At 45.1% G+C, this 22,629-nt stretch overlaps 1 protein-coding gene across 1 annotated transcript; it reads right to left on the bottom strand.

Moving 5' to 3' along the window:
* Window positions 1-7,213: 7,213 nt before the first annotated feature.
* Window positions 7,214-22,375, bottom strand: LOC121567150 (ras-related protein Rab-38-like). The gene is made up of 3 exons (XM_041877090.2): window positions 22,067-22,375; window positions 18,914-19,194; window positions 7,214-7,443 (listed from the first exon to the last, which is right to left on the bottom strand). Exons 1-3 carry the CDS (start codon window positions 22,260-22,262, stop codon window positions 7,291-7,293), a joined length of 630 nt encoding a protein of 209 aa, XP_041733024.1. The 5' UTR covers window positions 22,263-22,375; the 3' UTR covers window positions 7,214-7,290.
* Between the last annotated feature and the right edge of the window lie 254 nt (window positions 22,376-22,629).

Below are 22,629 nucleotides of genomic sequence, written 5' to 3'. Positions count from 1 at the left end.
TCACCACCTTCCGGAGACATTTGAAACCCCACCTCTTTAAGGAATACCTGGGATAGGATAAAGTATTCCTTCTAACCCCCCAAATTGTAAAGTGGTTATCCCACTGGCTATAGGGTGAACGCACCAATTTGTGAGTCGCTCTGGCTAAGAGCGTCTGCTAAATGACGTTAATGTGCCCTTGAGCAAGGCACTTAACCCTAATTGCTCCTGTAAGTCGCTCTGGTTAAGAGCGTCTGCTAAATGACTAAAATGTAATGTAAATGGGTGAAGGTGAGTATGAGGGGTGAGGGTGAGTATGAGGGGTGAGGGTGAGTATGAGGGGTGAGGGTGAGGGTGGCTGAGGTACATGGTGATTGGTTGTGATACACGCTGTCTGTTTTGGGGAAAGGGTGTGGTTTTCCCATGAGTGAGATTCATACCACACATGCTGAACATCAGAACTTGGATGAATGAACCTAGTGGGTCAGAGGTGGACTATGCATAAAGGCTTAACAGCCGCGGAGGGAGGGGAACTCCCTGGCCAGTACTGTCTATGGAGAGGTCATTAAGAGCAGGTCAGCAGTCAGGGGACTCTGAACAACATCTCCAGACAAAACCTCCCTGGCCTTTAACTCAAACGTCAAATTATTTATATCTGTAACTGACCGGAGTAGATTGGGGGAGCAGGGAGGGAGGGAGGGAGGGAGTGGGGCAAAGATGGAGTGAGAAAAAAAGAGAGAGGGAGAGAGATTTAGGGAGAGAGCGGGAGCGAGAGAGAGGATGGTTGGGATTCTGTGGGCACAGATCCAAAGGAATGAGACAGTGTTCAAGAATGCTCTGTTGCCATGACAACCACTGCTTCCGAGTGACCAATAATACAGTTCCACGCTTCCCTGCATGCACGCATTCATGCACGCACACACATCCCACACCTGATAAGGACCTCCTCCTGTCTTCTCTTCCACTACAACACCCTGATAAGGACCTCCTCCTGTCTTCTCTTCCACCACCCCACCCTGATAAGGACCTCCTCCTGTCTTCTCGTCCACCACCCCACGCCTGATAAGGACCTCCTCCTGTCTTCTCTTCCACCACCCCACCCTGATAAGGACCTCCTCCTGTCTTCTCTTCCACCACCCCACCCTGATAAGGACCTCCTCCTGTCTTCTCGTCCACCACCCCACCCTGATAAGGACATCCTCCTGTCTTCTCTTCCACCACCCCACCCTGATAAGGACCTCCTCCTGTCTTCTCTTCCACCACCCCACCCTGATAAGGACCTCCTCCTGTCTTCTCTTCCACCACCCCACCCTGATAAGGACCTCCTCCTGTCTTCTCTTCCACCACCCCACCCTGATAAGGACATCCTCCTGTCTTCTCTTCCACCACCCCACCCTGATAAGGAGCACAGGAAGAGCTACAGATGGATACCTACCAGTAATGTAGGGATGGCGCCACCTGGTCTTCTACTACCAGTCATATGGGGATTGCTCCACCTGGTGTTCTGTTACCAATGATATGGGGATGGCTCCAGCTGGCCTTCTACTACCAGTAATATGGGGATGGCTCCAGCTGGCCTTCTACTACCAATAATATGGAGATGGCTCCAGCTGGCCTTCTACTACCAGTAATATGGAGATGGCTCCAGCTGGCCTTCTACTACCAGTAATATGGAGATGGCTCCAGCTGGCCTTCTACTACCAGTAATATGGAGATGGCTTTAGCTGGCCTTCTACTACCAGTAATATGGAGATGGCTCCAGCTGGCCTTCTACTACCAGTAATATGGAGATGGCTCCAGCTGGCCTTCTACTACCAATAATATGGAGATGGCTCCAGCTGGCCTTCTACTACCAGTAATATGGAGATGACTCCAGCTGGTCTTCTACGTGAGTCCAGTTCCCACCATATTGGGATCAGGCATGTGAGAGAGTGGGAGGTTGTTTGGACAGCAGGCCGTAGACCTGCCCTCTGTCAGCAGTATCAAGATGGCGCTGCTAGTCACTTTAACTCTACCTACATGTACATATTACCTAAATTACCTCGACTAACCTGTGCCCCCGCACATTGACTCTGTACTGGTACCCCCTGTATATAGCCTCGCTACTGTTATTTTACTGCTCTTTAAATATTTTTTATTTTAACACTTATTTTTCTTAAAACTGCATTGTTGGTTAAGAGCTTGTAAGTAAGTGTTTCACTGTAAGGTTTACACCTGTTGTATTCGGCGCATGTGACAAATAAAATTTTACTTGATTTGATTTGAGATGGCGTTGGGGGCACACATACTGGCACTCAGCCAATTTCCAATTACCAGTAAAACTAAGGGCACTGGTAGGACACATTCACTCACATATATCATACTGTCAAGCACATGACTGTGTTGTGTTGTGTGTGTGTGAGTGTGTGATGCTAGAGGAGAGTCCGTTGGCTCAGAGGGGAAGGGTGTTGCTGACTGATACTCTCCGTTCCCTCCTCTCTGCCATGGCCATTTGAGCCAACAGACATCCCATCATAAACACACACACACTCTCTCTCTCTCTCTCTCTCTCTCTCTCTCTCTCTCTCTCTCTCTCTCAAAAGTATATACAGACACACACACATTCTGAGAGCTGTTCTGCGGCTGCATCCTGAGCCAAGACTACTATCCTAAGGGCATTATCAGAGTAGGCCTGGTTCATAAAGAACCCCCTTTCCCCCTAGCCCTTTAGGTTGTTTACAAACATTGGAGGAAATAAAGCTTATGTTTTTGGTTCTGATAGAGTAAAACAGTTAGCTTAGTGGGTAAGAGCGTTGTGCCAGTAACCGAAAGGTTGCTGGTTCTAATTCCCGAGCCGAATAGGTGAAAAATCTGTCGATGTGCCCTTAAGCAAGGCACTTAACCCTAATTGCTCCTGTAAGTCGCTCTGGATAAGAGCGTCTGCTAAATGACTAAAATGTATACACTGCGTATAACAAACGTGAGGAACAGCTTCCTAATATTGAGTTGCAGCCCCCCATTTTGCCCTCAGAACAGCCTCAATTCATCGGGGCATGGACTCTACAAGGTGTCAAAAGCGTTCAACAGGGATGCTGGCCCATGTTGACTCCAATGCTTCCCACAGTTGTGTCAAGTTGGTTGGATGTCCTTTGGATGGTGGACCATTCTTGAAACTGTTGAGCGTGAAAAACTCAGCAGCATTGCAGTTCTTGACACAAACCTGTGCGCCTGGTACCTACCCCGTTCAAAGGCACTTAAATCGTTTGTCTTGCCCATTCACCCTCTGAATGGTACACATACACAATCCATGTCTCAATTGTCTCAAGGCTTAAAGATCCTTCTTTAACCTGTCTCCTCCCCTTCATCTACACTGATTTGAAGTGGATTTAACAAGTGACATCAATAAGGGATCATAGCTTTCACCTGGATTCACCTGGTCAGTCTATGTCATGGAAAAAGCTAATGTTGTGTATGCTCAGTGTATATTATTAATGTATAAGTCCAAAAATGGATGAGGTAACTAAGGATTCTAGCTTTAGCACCTTCCCCTAGCACCCTAGCCCCTTCCCCTAGCACCCTATTCCCCTAGCACCCTAGCCCCTATTCCCCTAGCACCAAACATCCTAGCCCCCTCATCCAGCCCCTACTGTGTGTGCAGATGTGAAGGAACGGGTTGGGAGTGTTGAGTGCCCATGGCCCTGGCTCTGCCCTCAGAGTGATTCATATTCTGAGTACCTCTTCAGTCCTGCTCCAGTCTGGATGATGACTCATCACACTGCTTTTAAATGGGAAGTTGATATTCTGGGATCTCCTTTGAAAACGTGCTCTATATTTGAGATGGTAGTAGCTACTACTCACACAGATATTGATCAGACTACACAACACTGGCACTATTTCATTCACAGCCTTCCCCTGGGCCTGGCTATTGATTCCATTTTATTTTGTGTTTTATTCACAGTTAGAGTATGCCTTCTCGACTCAGAATCAAACACATCTGCTGTTAAGTGAGTCTTATTGATGGTACACTAGCTCAGTAACCAAGCGGTTGTCCGACATAGCTTGCTCCTGTGTTTGTGTGTTGAAGTCAAGCTGATTTACTCCATCTCCCTGAGACAGAAGGACCCCGTGATCATAACTTCTTTAGATCGCTCACTCACTCCCTCTCTTTCTCTCTCGCTCCTTCTTTTAGAAGTCACATGGGAGTGGGAGAAAGAGGAGGTAGAGGGAAAGTTCTTGAAAGTAGAGAGCAGAAGAATCGCTCGCTTCCCTCCTCCCCAATTACTGACAGACTGCTCAGGTCTGGGCTGAGATAAAGTCACATTGTTACACAAAGTAGAGGGAAGATAGTTATGGACGGGAGGCTGGAAAGAGGGACAGACGGAGAGAGCAGTTCTGAAGGCTGTATAAAGCAGAGGAAAGGGAGAGAGAGCAGACAGAAGGAGGAACGGGAGAACCTACACGTTTCCCACAGTTTTTATTGGCATGGGAAATGTTTACATTGCCAAAGCAAGTGAAATGGATAAACCAAAGTGAACTAAACAATAAAAGGTGAGCAGTAAATATTACACTCACACAAGTTCCAAAAGAATAAAGACATTTCAAATGTCATTATGTCTATTTTTTATATACAGTGTTGTAGCGATGTGCAAATAGTTAAAGTACAAAGGGAAAATAAATAAACATAAATATGGGTTGTATTTACAATGGTGTTTGTTCTTCACAGTTTGTTAACTGCCTTGCTCAAGGGCAGAATGGCAGATTTTTTATTCAACCTTGCAGGCTCGGGGATTCAAACCAGAGACCTTTCGGTTACTGGCCCAACGTTCTCAACCGCTAGGCTACCTGCCGCCCGTAAGGGAAGAGAAGAGAACAGGGGAAGAGAAGAGGGTGGTGGGGGAAGGCGAGGCTGAGATATACACTTGGATGCATTGTAGTGGATGGTAATGTTGGGATTTGTAATGTTTTTTGAGATGTGAGCTTGCATTCAGTCTCCTCCGGAGTGCCGCCACAGGGAGGGAATCCGGTTTTCCTGAATCCAATAACAATGATCCCAGCGGCTGGGGAATGTTTGGAGCACTGATTAAACCACTCACACAGCAGGGTTTACAACGCATACTGCTTAATCCCGTTACCTCTCTTTGTTTCTCTCTCTGTCACACACACACACAGCCCAACTATATGACCTTGTGTTTAGTACGAGCTGGTACACTGAATCCCAACACAGACATAAGAGGAACTGTGGGGACTGTGATCTGACTGTCTGAGGAGTCTACTATCTGTCACATGCAAGGTCAATCAAAGGTCGCTGGAACCAAAACAAACAAGATTTGTTCTAATAGACCCGTTACACACACGGAAATGCACGCACACACACACACACACTTGCACTAGGAAAGCTCTAATACTATCGTCTGAAAAGCTATGGTTTATTCAAAGTATCATCTCTAAAAGGGAATATAAATCTGTTATTACAACCTGGCTACATACATAAGTACGTACTGTTCATATATCTGTAGTAATCTTATATTCAAACATATTACAGAATGACGACAATACAATATTCATTAGAAATTAATAAATACAAAAAAACTTGATGCTGAGGTGGTCACATGATGAAGTGTTGCAGTTCATTTAAACACCATATTGAATAAAAACAAGACACATTCTACATTATAAAAGCAACAGCAACTGTCCATGGATATATTAACATCTCAATCATCTGTAATACACTCAGAACATAATATATCATTAACATAACACCAGTGCCATAAGGAATTGAACACAGATTATTACAACAATATTAGGTAGAGAATGTGTGTGAAGTCCACTGTTGTGTGAAATACTGGAGTGGACAGAGAGAGGACTGGGGTAAATCCTTCTAAATGTGATTGGTTAAATGTGTGAAACGTGGGAGTTGTAGTCAGGGAAGAAGAGACAACAGAGAGAGAAACAGAGAGATGCAGGGGAAGAGGTGATGGAGCGAGATAAAGGCAGAAAGAAGAACGGATATATGGGGATGAATCGTTTAACAGAAGTAGCTAACCTGGAGTGTGTCTTTAGCTCTGTCTCCATGGTTACGGAGACAAGGCTCTGAGTCGCCTTGAGGGCGACATTGTCTCTGATAAAAACCCACAGGCACAAATAAACACACACTTACACAAACACACCACAGGAGGCTGCTGAGGGGAGGACGGCTGGAATGGCTGGAATGGAGTGAATGGAACGATATCAAACACATGGAAACCATGTGTTTGATGTGTTCAATACCATTCCATTTATTCCGTTCCATCCATTACCATGAGCCCGTCCTCCCCAATTAAGCTGCCACTAACCTCCTGTGACACACACACTGCACACTGACAAGATACTATTTTCACCTTAGAGACTATCTGCACTGACTCACCACACATCCAACCCACACACACACAACCATACATAAACACACACACACACACACACACACACAGTCAATGCTGCTGTTCTATATACTATTTATTCAACTGCACGACCAAGACACTATCAACTCTATATTTGTAAATAAAGTCCTAGCTGACGTATCACATTCATAATCTCTACTGTACCTCCTATTATGTACATATCAGTTGTATTACTTTCATATCACCTTCTAATATCGTGCTATTTTTTTTATTTTTTAAACTTTTGATTATTATTGATATTGTACTGCTGTGTTGAGAGAGCTAGCGCGTTAGCGTTTCACTTCACCTTTTATACCTGCTGTAAACTCTGTACGTGACAAATACAATTTGATTTGGAAGGGGAGGGAGTGGTGGAGCTCCTGCATTCTTCCTGGATTCTTCCCAACAACAGAAAAATACTTCTCACATACAGTACACACATGCAGGAGGCCAGTGGAATGGAATGTTTTTATTCTGTCCACATCTATGAGGTGTGTGTAGTGATGGTGGTGGAGGTCCTGGTGGAGGTGTGTATAGTGACGGTGGTGGAGGTCCTGGTGGAGGTGTGTATAGTGACGGTGGTGGAGGTCCTGGTGGAGGTGTGTATAGTGACGGTGGTGGAGGTCCTGGTGGAGGTGTGTATAGTGACGGTGGTGGAGGTCCTGGTGGAGGTGTGTATAGTGACGGTGGTGGAGGTCCTGGTGGAGGTGTGTATAGTGACGGTGGTGGAGGTCCTGGTGGAGGTGTGTGTAGTGACGGTGGTGGAGGTCCTGGTGGAGGTGTGTGTAGTGACGGTGGTGGAGGTCCTGGTGGAGGTGTGTGTAGTGACGGTGGTGGAGGTCCTGGTGGAGGTGTGTATAGTGACGGTGGTGGAGGTCCTGGTGGAGGTGTGTGTAGTGATGGTGGTGGAGGTGTTCTATGATCTGAAACAGGAGGAGCAGGTCCCGCCCCTGCCAGAGTTTAATTGCGGGGAGATGGTGTCTGGGACTTCTGATTGGAGGAGATCATTCTCGTTGGCGATGATATGCTTCACCAGACAGTTAGCTGCTTCATCTATATTAATATTCTCCTAGGGAGAGAGAGAGAGAGAGAGAGAGAGAGAGAGAGAGAGAGAGAGAGAGAGAGAGAGAGAGAGAGAGAGAGAGAGAGAGAGAAAAGGAAGGCATAAGGGGAGAAAATACATTTGATCAGTTACTGTCCAACTCCAAGACCACTGCATACAGTACAGTACGTGTGAGTATGTTGGTTGTGTTTCTACACTCGCAGCCACAAAACTACACTTGTATCCACAAAACTACACCCACAGCCACAAAACTACACTCGCAGCCACAAAAGTGTGAAATAAAAGTTGACAGTCAAGGGCACTCACTCACTCACACACACACACACACACACACACGCTCATCTGCAGCGACATCTGCATCTCCTACCTATTGCAACTGTTTGATAATGAGACTAAAACATAAATACACATACGTACGTTAATATGGTGGTGTGGTTTCTGTAATGAAGCCTTCGGGGCTGAGGTGAACTATGAGTTCATGTGAGGAGAGGACAGGGTCAGTGATCACTAATGAGAAGTTAATGAGATGAAGAACTTTAAGACAGGGATAAAGTCTCCAGTCTGATTTTAGAATATTTCAAGCCTCCAGCAGCTGCTTCGCAAGAGACACACAACGCTCTCACACACACACTTCCTCAGATCATAGGGTGAGCTGAGCAGCAGAATGAATTAGGTGAATATGGAATATTCATGAGGTCCTTTATCAGCTTGCTCTTCAGGATGTGACAGTGTAGTCTGCAGCAGACTTCCTCTCTAATAACCTCTTACATTACCACACACACAGAGAAAGAGAGAGAGACCTCTAATAATCTTTCACATTACCCATTATCAGAACAAGAGCATATTCATAGACTCTTGTAATAGGCCTATATAACCACAAACAATACAGACAAATAAACACACTTTCATTTAGAATGGGTTCATGTAACAGAGGGGGGCTTTATCTAATAGCAGGCACATGACAGACATCTTCCCTTTCAGCATGAGCTCCACACACACACACAAATCTCAAAGGACACAAAGCTCTTTCTGAGAAAATAAGTAATTTGCGTCATTTTGCCTTTCCACTAAGATGTGAAGAGAAAAATGTAGTTATGTAACCTTCAGGGATATGGACTTGATGAGAACTCATCAACTAAAACCACTGAAAGGCTCAAGGACTTGTCTTACTGTTCTCTACATCACACTATATATCACGCTCTTTATCACTCTCACATCACTATCACTCTATATCACGCGCTATATCACCCTCTACACCTCTCTAAATCACTATCACCCTCTACACCTCTCTAAATCACTATCACACTCTACACCTCTCTACACCACTATCACACTCTACACCTCTCTACACCACTATCACACTCTACATCACTATCACCCTCTACACCTCTCTACACCACTATCACACTCTACACCTCTCTACACCACTATCACGCTCTACACCTCTCTAAATCACTATCACACTCTACACCTCTCTACACCACTATCACACTCTACACCTCTCTACATCACTATCACACTCTACACCTCTCTACACCACTATCACACTCTACACCTCTCTACACCACTATCACACTCTACACCTCTCTACATCACTATCACCCTCTACACCACTATCACACTCTACACCTCTCTACACCACTATCACACTCTACACCTCTCTACATCACTATCACACTCTACACCTCTCTACACCACTCTACACCTCTCTACATCACTATCACCCTCTACACCACTATCACACTCTACACCTCTCTACACCACTATCACACTCTACACCTCTCTACATCACTATCACCCTCTACACCACTATCACACTCTACACCTCTCTACACCACTATCACACTCTACACCTCTCTATATCAATATCACACTCTACACCTCTCTACACCACTATCACACTCTACACCTCTCTACACCACTATCACACTCTACACCTCTCTACATCACTATCACGCTCTACACCTCTCTACATCACTATCACCCTCTACACCACTATCACACTCTACACCTCTCTACACCACTATCACACTCTACACCTCTCTACATCACTATCACACTCTACACCTCTCTACATCACTATCACACTCTACACCACTATCACACTCTACACCTCTCTACACCACTATCACACTCTACACCTCTCTACACCACTATCACGCTCTACACCTCTCTAAATCACTATCACACTCTACACCTCTCTACACCACTATCACACTCTACACCTCTCTACATCACTATCACACTCTACACCTCTCTACACCACTATCACACTCTACACCTCTCTACACCACTATCACACTCTACACCTCTCTACACCACTATCACACTCTACACCTCTCTACACCACTATCACGCTCTACACCTCTCTACACCACTATCACACTCTACACCTCTCTATATCAATATCACACGCTACACCTCTCTACACCACTATCACACTCTACACCACTATCACACTCTACACCTCTCTACACCACTATCACACTCTACACCTCTCTATATCAATATCACACTCTACACCTCTCTACACCACTATCACACTCTACACCTCTCTACACCACTATCACACTCTACACCTCTCTACATCACTATCACGCTCTACACCTCTCTACATCACTATCACACTCTACACCTCTCTACATCACTATCACACTCTACACCTCTCTACATCACTATCACACCTCTCTACATCACTATCACACTCTACACCTCTCTACATCACTATCACTCTCTACACCACTATCACACTCTACACCTCTCTACACCACTATCACACTCTACACCTCTCTACACCACTATCACACTCTACACCTCTCTACATCACTATCACACTCTACACCTCTCTACATCACTATCACACTCTACACCTCTCTACACCACTATCACCCTCTACACCTCTCTACATCACTATCACACCTCTACATCACTATCACACTCTACACCTCTCTACATCACTATCACCCTCTACACCTCTCTACATCACTATCACACTCTACACCTCTCTACATCACTATCACACTCTACACCTCTCTACATCACTATCACACTCTACACCTCTCTACACCACTATCACACTCTACACCTCTCTACATCACTATCACCCTCTACACCACTATCACACTCTACACCTCTCTACACCACTATCACCCTCTACACCACTATCACACTCTACACCTCTCTACACCACTATCACCCTCTACACCTCTCTACATCACTATCACACTCTACACCTCTCTACATCACTATCACACTCTACACCTCTCTACATCACTATCACACTCTACACCTCTCTACACCACTATCACACTCTACACCTCTCTACATCACTATCACTCTACACCTCTCTACATCACTATCACACTCTACACCTCTCTACACCACTATCACACTCTACACCTCTCTACATCACTATCACCCTCTACACCTCTCTACATCACTATCACACTCTACACCTCTCTACATCACTATCACACTCTACACCTCTCTACACCACTATCACACTCTACACCTCTCTACATCACTATCACACTCTACACCTCTCTACATCACTATCACACTCTACACCTCTCTACATCACTATCACACTCTACACCTCTCTACATCACTATCACCCTCTACAACACTATCACACTCTACACCTCTCTACATCACTATCACCCTCTACACCTCTCTACATCACTATCACACTCTACACCTCTCTACACCACTATCACACTCTACACCTCTCTACATCACTATCACCACTCTACACCACTATTACACTCTACACCTCTCTACACCACTATCACACTCTACACCTCTCTACATCACTATCACACTCTACACCTCTCTACATCACTATCACACTCTACTACCTCTCTACATCACTATCACCCTCTACACCTCTCTACATCACTATCACCCTCTACATCACTATCACGCTCTACACCTCTCTACATCACTATCACACTCTACACCTCTCTACATCACTATCACCCTCTACACCTCTCTACATCACTATCACACCTCTCTACATCACTATCACCCTCTACACCTCTCTACATCACTATCACCCTCTACATCACACTCTACACCACTATCACACTCTACACCTCTCTACATCACTATCACACTCTACACCTCTCTACACCACTATCACACTCTACATCACTATCACACTATACACCTCTCTACATCACTATCACACCTCTCTACATCACTATCACACTCTACACCTCTCTACATCACTATCACCCTCTACACCTCTCTACATCACTATCACACTCTACACCTCTCTACATCACTATCACACTCTACACCTCTCTACATCACTATCACACTCTACACCTCTCTACATCACTATCACACTCTACACCACTATCACACTCTACACCTCTCTACACCACTATCACACTCTACACCTCTCTACACCACTATCACACTCTACACCTCTCATCTCTACACCACTATCACACTCTACACCTCTCTACATCACTATCACACTCTACACCTCTCTACATCACTATCACCTCTCTACATCACTATCACACTCTACACCTCTCTACATCACTATCACACTCTACACCTCTCTATATCAATATCACACTCTACACCTCTCTACACCACTATCACACTCTACACCTCTCTACATCACTATCACACTCTACACCTCTCTACATCACTATCACACTCTACACCTCTCTACATCACTATCACACTCTACACCTCTCTACATCACTATCACACTCTACACCTCTCTACATCACTATCACACCGCTCTACATCACTATCACGCTCTACACCTCTCTACATCACTATCACCCTCTACACCACTATCACACTCTACACCTCTCTACACCACTATCACCCTCTACACCACTATCACACTCTACACCTCTCTACACCACTATCACCCTCTACACCTCTCTACATCACTATCACACTCTACACCTCTCTACATCACTATCACACTCTACACCTCTCTACATCACTATCACACTCTACACCTCTCTACATCACTATCACGCTCTACACCACTATCACACTCTACACCTCTCTACATCACTATCACACTCTACACCTCTCTACATCACTATCACGCTCTACACCTCTCTACACCACTATCACGCTCTACACCTCTCTACATCACTATCACCCTTTACACCTCTCTACATCACTATCACACTCTACACCTCTCTACATCACTATCACCCTCTACACCTCTCTACATCACTATCACACTCTACACCTCTCTACATCACTATCACACTCTACACCTCTCTACATCACTATCACACTCTACACCTCTCTACATCCCTATCACACTCTACACCTCTCTACATCACTATCACCCTCTACAACACTATCACGCTCTACACCTCTCTACATCACTATCACGCTCTACACCTCTCTACATCACTATCACACTCTACACCTCTCTACATCACTATCACACTCTACACCTCTCTACATCACTATCACCCTCTACACCACTATCACGCTCTACACCTCTCTACACCACTATCACGCACTACACCTCTCTACATCACTATCACACTCTACACCTCTCTACATCACTATCACACTCTACACCTCTCTACATCACTATCACACCTCTCTACATCACTATCACCCTCTACACCTCTCTAAATCACTATCACCCTCTACATCACTATCACGCTCTACACCTCTCTACATCACTATCACACTCTACACCTCTCTACATCACTATCACACTCTACACCTCTCTACATCACTATCACACCTCTCTACATCACTATCACCCTCTACACCTCTCTAAATCACTATCACCCTCTACATCACTATCACGCTCTACACCACTATCACACTCTACACCTCTCTACATCACTATCACACTCTACACCTCTCTACACCACTATCACACTCTACATCACTATCACACTCTACACCTCTCTACATCACTATCACACCTCTCTACATCACTATCACACTCTACACCTCTCTACATCACTATCACCCTTTACACCTCTCTACATCACTATCACACTCTACACCTCTCTACATCACTATCACCCTTTACACCTCTCTACATCACTATCACACTCTACACCTCTCTACATCACTATCACCCTCTACACCACTATCACACTCTACACCTCTCTACACCACTATCACACTCTACACCTCTCTACACCACTATCACACTCTACACCTCTCTATATCACTATCACACTCTACACCACTATCACACTCTACACCTCTCTACACCACTATCACACTCTACACCTCTCTATATCACTATCACCTCTCTACACCACTATCACACTCTACACCTCTCTACACCACTATCACACTCTACACCTCTCTATATCAATATCACACTCTACACCTCTCTACACCACTATCACACTCTACACCTCTCTACACCACTATCACACTCTACACCTCTCTACATCACTATCACGCTCTACACCTCTCTACATCACTATCACACTCTACACCTCTCTACATCACTATCACACTCTACACCTCTCTACATCACTATCACACCTCTCTACATCACTATCACCCTCTACACCTCTCTACATCACTATCACCCTCTACACCACTATCACACTCTACACCTCTCTACACCACTATCACACTCTACACCTCTCTACATCACTATCACACTCTACACCTCTCTACACCACTATCACCCTCTACACCTCTCTACATCACTATCACCCTCTACACCTCTCTACATCACTATCACACTCTACACCTCTCTACACCACTATCACCCTCTACACCTCTCTACATCACTATCACACTCTACACCTCTCTACATCACTATCACACTCTACACCTCTCTACATCACTATCACACTCTACACCTCTCTACACCACTATCACACTCTACACCTCTCTACATCACTATCACACTCTACACCTCTCTACATCACTATCACGCTCTACACCTCTCTACACCACTATCACCCTCTACACCACTATCACACTCTACACCTCTCTACACCACTATCACCCTCTACACCTCTCTACATCACTATCACCCTCTACACCTCTCTACATCACTATCACACTCTACACCTCTCTACATCACTATCACCCTCTACACCACTATCACACTCTACACCTCTCTACATCACTATCACCCTCTACACCACTATCACACTCTACACCTCTCTACACCACTATCACACTCTACACCTCTCTACACCACTATCACACTCTACACCTCTCTACATCACTATCACCCTCTACACCTCTCTACACCACTATCACACTCTACACCTCTCTACATCACTATCACACTCTACACCTCTCTACACCACTATCACACTCTACACCTCTCTACATCACTATCACACTCTACACCTCTCTACATCACTATCACACTCTACACCTCTCTAAATCACTATCACCCTCTACACCTCTCTAAATCACTATCACACTCTGCAACACTATCACCCTCTACACCTCTCTACATCACTATCACCCTCTACACCTCTCTACACCACTATCACACTCTACACCTCTCTACACCACTATCACACTCTACACCACTCTACACCACTATCACACTCTACACCTCTCTACACCACTATCACACTCTACACCTCTCTACATCACTATCACACTCTACACCTCTCTACATCACTATCACACTCTACACCTCTCTACATCACTATCACCCTCTACACCTCTCTACATCACTATCACACTCTACACCTCTCTACACCACTATCACCCTCTACACCACTATCACACTCTACACCTCTCTACACCACTATCACCCTCTACACCTCTCTACATCACTATCACACTCTACACCTCTCTACATCACTATCACCCTCTACACCTCTCTACATCACTATCACACTCTACACCTCTCTACACCACTATCACCCTCTACACCTCTCTACATCACTATCACACTCTACACCTCTCTACACCACTATCACCCTCTACACCTCTCTACACCACTATCACACTCTACACCTCTCTACATCACTATCACACTCTACACCTCTCTACATCACTATCACACTCTACACCTCTCTACATCACTATCACACTCTACACCTCTCTACTTCACTATCACGCTCTACACCTCTCTACACCACTATCACACTCTACACCACTATCACACTCTACACCTCTCTACACCACTATCACCCTCTACACCTCTCTACACCACTATCACACTCTACACCTCTCTACATCACTATCACACTCTACACCTCTCTACATCACTATCACACTCTACACCTCTCTACACCACTATCACCCTCTACACCTCTCTACATCACTATCACCCTCTACATCACTATCACACTCTACACCTCTCTACATCACTATCACGCTCTACACCTCTCTACACCACTATCACACTCTACACCTCTCTACACCACTATCACCCTCTACACCTCTCTACATCACTATCACCCTCTACACCACTATCACGCTCTACACCACTATCACGCTCTACACCTCTCTACATCACTATCACCCTCTACACCACTATCACACTCTACACCTCTCTACACCACTATCACCCTCTACACCACTATCACACTCTACACCTCTCTACACCACTATCACCCTCTACACCTCTCTACATCACTATCACACTCTACACCTCTCTACATCACTATCACACTCTACACCTCTCTACATCACTATCACACTCTACACCTCTCTACATCACTATCACGCTCTACACCACTATCACACTCTACACCTCTCTACATCACTATCACACTCTACACCTCTCTACATCACTATCACGCTCTACACCTCTCTACACCACTATCACGCTCTACACCTCTCTACATCACTATCACCCTTTACACCTCTCTACATCACTATCACACTCTACACCTCTCTACATCACTATCACCCTCTACACCTCTCTACATCACTATCACACTCTACACCTCTCTACATCACTATCACACTCTACACCTCTCTACATCACTATCACACTCTACACCTCTCTACATCACTATCACACTCTACACCTCTCTACATCACTATCACCCTCTACACCACTATCACGCTCTACACCTCTCTACATCACTATCACGCTCTACACCTCTCTACATCACTATCACACTCTACACCTCTCTACATCACTATCACACTCTACACCTCTCTACATCACTATCACCCTCTACACCACTATTACGCTCTACACCTCTCTACACCACTATCACGCACTACACCTCTCTACATCACTATCACACTCTACACCTCTCTACATCACTATCACACTCTATACCTCTCTACCTCACTATCACACCTCTCTACATCACTATCACCCTCTACACCTCTCTAAATCACTATCACCCTCTACATCACTATCACGCTCTACACCTCTCTACATCACTATCACACTCTACACCTCTCTACATCACTATCACACTCTACACCTCTCTACATCACTATCACACCTCTCTACATCACTATCACCCTCTACACCTCTCTAAATCACTATCACCCTCTACATCACTATCACGCTCTACACCACTATCACACTCTACACCTCTCTACATCACTATCACACTCTACACCTCTCTACACCACTATCACACTCTACATCACTTTCACACTATACACCTCTCTACATCACTATCACACCTCTCTACATCACTATCACACTCTACACCTCTCTACATCACTATCACCCATTACACCTCTCTACATCACTATCACACTCTACACCTCTCTACATCACTATCACCCTTTACACCTCTCTACATCACTATCACACTCTACACCTCTCTACATCACTATCACCCTCTACACCACTATCACACTCTACACCTCTCTACACCACTATCACACTCTACACCTCTCTACACCACTATCACACTCTACACCTCTCTATATCACTATCACACTCTACACCACTATCACACTCTACACCTCTCTACACCACTATCACACTCTACACCTCTCTATATCACTATCACCTCTCTACACCACTATCACACTCTACACCTCTCTACACCACTATCACACTCTACACCTCTCTACACCACTATCACACTCTACACCTCTCTACATCACTATCACACTCTACACCACTATCACACTCTACACCTCTCTACACCACTATCACACTCTACACCTCTCTACATCACTATCACACTCTACACCACTATCACCCTCTACACCTCTCTACACCACTATCACACTCTACACCTCTCTATATCACTATCACACTCTACACCTCTCTATATCACTATCACACTCTACACCTCTCTACATCACTATCACCCTCTACACCTCTCTACATCACTATCACACTCTACACCTCTCTACATCACTATCACCCTCTACACCTCTCTACATCACTATCACCCTCTACACCTCTCTACACCACTATCACACTCTACACCTCTCTACACCACTATCACGTTCTACACCTCTCTACATCAATATCACACTCTACACCTCTCTACATCACTATCACACTCTACACCTCTCTACATCACTATCACCCTCTACACCTCTCTACATCACTATCACCCTCTACACCACTATCACACTCTACACCTCTCTACATCACTATCACACTCTACACCTCTCTACATCACTATCACACTCTACACCTCTCTATATCACTATCACACTCTACACCTCTCTACATCACTATCACCCTCTACACCTCTCTACATCACTATCACACTCTACACCTCTCTACATCACTATCACCCTCTACACCTCTCTACATCACTATCACCCTCTACACCTCTCTACACCACTATCACCCTCTACACCTCTCTACACCACTATCACACTCTACACCTCTCTACACCACTATCACACTCTACACCTCTCTACATCACTATCACACTCTACACCTCTCTACATCACTATCACACCTCTCTACATCACTATCACACTCTACACCTCTCTATATCACCCTCTACATCACTCTGTATCTCTCTACATCACTTTCTACTCTCTAATTCACTCTCTTCATCTTTCTAATTCACTCTCTACGTCACTCTCTTGTCTTTGAGTTTAGAGACTGAAGGCTGCATTCCATTCCAAAGAGTTGTGCCCTTACTTCTGGCTTCTCCCTCTCCCATTCATCAATCTGACTGGATAGGTGAAAGTATACGGTGAACTAACTTCTGGAGTGAACAAAGGGAGAAAGGGACAGCTTTTCGGAATGAAATGCAGCTCATAAATCTGGTAAACCATGGTAACGACCTTTCACCTTCTTCTGACTCTCAGAATGTTGAGCTCCACTAGCATACGGGGTGTCGGGACAGGAGAGTTGTGTGTGTGCGTGCGTCTGCCTTTGATCCAACTGACTGTGCTCACTTTTCATTCATCTGTGAAATTCCACAGCTGTACAAGGTGCTATGACTCCATAGTCTGCCTGTGTGTGTGTGTCATTGTGTTAATAATGTGTATGGAGGTGTGATAAGACGTTCTCATTAAAGTACTTATTTGTGTGTGTGTGCGCTCGCATGCAATGCATGCGTGTTCTCACCTTGGCAGAAGTCTCGTACCATCCCACAAAGCCGTTCTCCTGACAGAACTTCTCCATCTGGATCCCGTTGTTGGTCAGCACGTCCCGCCCCTGGTCACACTTATTAGCCAATAGCACAGCGGCCACATTTTTCCCATTGGCCAGCGTGAGTTTAGAGTCCAGGTCCTCCTTCCACTTGGCGACAGCTTCGAAGGAGGAAGGCCGCGTCACATCAAACACGATGAATGCCCCCATGGCCTCACGGTAGTACACCCTCGTCATGTTCCCAAACCGCTCCTGACCTGAAACACACACACAGTATTGTTAGCTGTAACTGATAGCAGTAGCAGGAGTAAAGTGTCTTGTTGCCACACCCCTGACTCTAATACCATATCACAAGCCCTGGTAACACCACTGAGATTAAGGTTACTTGAGACTGCCTCAGGGCAAAGAGTCCACTACACAGTCCTGGTCACAGTCGTGGAGGGTCACATTCATAAACCAATCCCGGGAAAATACGACAAGGTGGACAGACATGGTACATCACACGCCACACACAGATCAAATGTAGTAATGGGCTTTCCAAAGACAGCACAACTCCCATTACAGACAAATGAGTCTGACTGATGAGGGATTTCACACACAGACAACTATCATTATAGAGGGGAGGGACAGAAAGGGAGAGGGAGGGAAAGAGAGAGAGAGGGGGAAGAGAGAAAGAGGGAGGACAGAGAGAGAGGGGTAAAGAAAAAATGGGGAGAGAGAAAGAGGGAGACCACCAGAGAGAGAGAAAGAGGGAGACCACCAGAGAGAGAGAGAGAGAGAGGGAGACCACCAGAGAGAGAGAGAGACCACCAGAGAGAGAGAGAGAGAGAGAGAGAGAGAGAGAGAGAGAGAGAGAGAGAGAGAGAGAGAGAGAGACCACCAGAGAATGAGAGAGAGAGAGAGAGGGAGAGAGGTCAGTGTAAATTCCTCTGCTAACAACAGTGTAATAAGTACACGTGGAATGTGCTACTCTGACTCCCATCACTGACTTCTATGGTCACCATCAAAGCTGTTTACCAGTGTGTTCAGACGTTATCACTCACTTCTATAGTGACTATCAAAGCTGTTTACCAGTGTGTTCAGACGTTATCACTCACTTCTATAGTGACTATCAGTGGTTTACCAGTGTGTTCAGACATTACTGGACACAGCCATAGTTTTTGATAGGGCCTAGACCCAGTGGTGTAAAGTACTTCATAAAAAATACATTAAAGTACTACTTAAAGGAAAACTCCACCCAAAACACTATCTTTTGGTATTTGTTTCATTAGTCCATTGTTGATATAGTCCCAGAATGTTTTGCATGTCAGCAATCAAGTTTTCAAGATATGTAACTTTCAAAATACAGAAATCTGGCCCATATGATGCATTTTGCATGTCAGCGATCACATGATAGGGGCCAGATTTCTGTATTTTGAACGTTACATGTCTTGAAATGCGATCACTGACATGCAAAACATTTTGAGACTATATCAAAAATGGACTAATGAAAATAAACTTCTGCTTTAGTACATTCCTAAAGAAAATAATGTACTTTTTACTCCATACATTTTCCCTGACACCCAAAAGTACTCGTTACATTTTGAATGCTTAGCAGGTCAGGAAAATGGTCCAATTCAAATACTTATCAAGAGAACATCCCTGGTCATCCCTACCCCCTCTGATCTTGCGCTCTCTAAACACAAATGATTTGTTTGTAAATTATTTATGTTGTGAGTGTGCCTCTGGATATCCGTAAAAATCAAATTGCGTACCGTCTGGGTTGCTTAATATAAGGAATTTGAAATTACTACTTAAGTATCTTTTTTAAGTATATGTTTAAAAACAAAATAGTTTTACTGGGTTACTTTCACTTGAGTCATTTTCTATTAAAGTATCTTTACTTTTACTCAAGTAAGACAATTGGGTCATTTTTTCACCACTGCCTATGCATGATTGATTAGTAAAAGCAGTATGCTGCAGCTTCAACCTGTCAAATACTCTCAGATCTCCACAAGTGCATAGGACATAGGATCTAGACTAGAGGTGCATTTGGGATCGGGCCTAGGTGTGACATTCTACCAGGGCATGATTAATGGAGCAAGGCTAGTTCAGGCCAGGCAGAAACTCGTCCGAGTTATCAGTATCAGCTAAGCTGAGCAACCATCCACATGACACACTCCTATTTTGATATGGAGCTCAATTTAAGTTGACCACTTCAACATACTTTACATGAGTTCTCCTGACTCAACTTTTTTGTTGCTGCACAGAAAGCTGCTAGACCTGTTTCACTCCAAAGCTTTGAATGGTTCTGATCATGTAGTGGCAGGGTAAAGTCAAAACCCGTGTGCCATAAAGGTTAGGACCTCTTAGCAGAGGCCACACTTAACACTGGGATGTTGCAATGATGTCTCATGAGGAGTACAACCATTTAAATGGATATGAGAAAACATAGTTCACAATATCCCTCTAAATTGAGCTCAATGAAGCAACGCATTAATATATTCTGAATACAGTAGGCTGCAAGTCAGAAGGTGGAGACGGCATTCCCGATCCCAGAAGAAGCCTGTCGGCTCTCATTCACAATAAGCCCATTCTGAGCCCCAAATCTCCCTCACATGAGTGCTAGACACATGACTGTACATGCGGGCGTGCGCCCCGGCTGTACCGGCCAGAGCGCATGGGACTGGAGAAGGAGAGCGCTCACTGCGTTAGAGAAATTTCTCCAATAACCGACACTCACTTGAGGTTCGAGGAACACCTTATGCGTATAGGCCTTAACTGCCCACGGTTCCCAACGTTTACACACGAACAGAACCGTTGTCCTATGAAACATCTGATAACACATTTTGTCTGATACTGTATGTGGGCGTCAGTACACAATTAAGTCCAATCCTTTTGTTACACTTTCTTGTCCAATGACCACTCCCCAGAACCTAATATCTGTAGTGAACGGAACCACCGACCTGAGACCACTACAGTTCCCTCCCCAGTCTCGCCATCCCGTGTCTTACGCTGGAACTTAATTGACAATCCCTCAACGCTTACATTAATGACATGTAATTTATTCAAGTGGCCAAATAGCACAAAACCAAAATGGGCCTGCCTGTGTTCCCATTTGATCAGTGTCACGCGTAATGCGTCTCCTACCTGCTATATCCCATAACTGTAGCCGAACCGTCTCTTGGTCCCAGTTAAGGACCTTTAGGGCGAAGTCCACTCCTATCGTGGCCCGGTAGTTGGGGCTGAAGTTCTGGTGGACATAGCGCTTGATGATGCTAGTCTTCCCCACCCCCAGGTCCCCTATTACCAGGATCTTATAGAGGTGCTCCTTGTAGTTCTGCATGGCGACCGCGGAGCGCTAGGGTAGAGCATTAATACGCCGTGATGGGAGAGAGGGAGAAGATCGGGCACGAGAATGAGGAGCGGTGTGCTCTAGCGATCCGGAAGGAACGCCCAGAGAAGTGGGGCAGAAAAGTGAATATCGGGACCTTGTGACTTGCGGGGCTCAGAGCGTGGTCAGAGGCGTGAGAGACTGCACCCATCTGAAGACTGAAGCCTCTCCTTCAGTTTGCCCCCTCCAAATATCGGAGTTAGTTGTACAACTCCAGAAAAGTGATTTGCAAGACATGCATTGTTCGATCAATAATATAAGATCTCTGTGCATATAGCTGAAACCCTATCCATGTCAGAAAAGTAGTAAACACCACTAA

The sequence above is a fragment of the Coregonus clupeaformis genome, chromosome 5 (genome assembly GCF_020615455.1).
Source record: "Coregonus clupeaformis isolate EN_2021a chromosome 5, ASM2061545v1, whole genome shotgun sequence".
NCBI lineage: Eukaryota > Metazoa > Chordata > Actinopteri > Salmoniformes > Salmonidae > Coregonus > Coregonus clupeaformis.
Note: the sequence above shows the minus strand (reverse complement) of the source record. Positions and strands in the feature narration are given on the sequence as shown.

What these genes read in the sequence shown, in the direction of transcription:
- LOC121567150 (XM_041877090.2), bottom strand. Translation starts at nt 22,262, where the DNA reads ATGCAGAACTACAAGGAGCACCTCTATAAGATCCTGGTAATAGGGGAC. An exon ending in ACAGTTATGGGATATAGCAG is followed by an intron (nt 19,195 to 22,066) that starts GTAGGAGACGCA and finishes TGTGTGTTTCAG; the next exon opens with GTCAGGAGCGGTTTGGGAAC. An exon ending in GGTACGAGACTTCTGCCAAG is followed by an intron (nt 7,444 to 18,913) that starts GTGAGAACACGC and finishes CTCTCTCCCTAG; the next exon opens with GAGAATATTAATATAGATGA.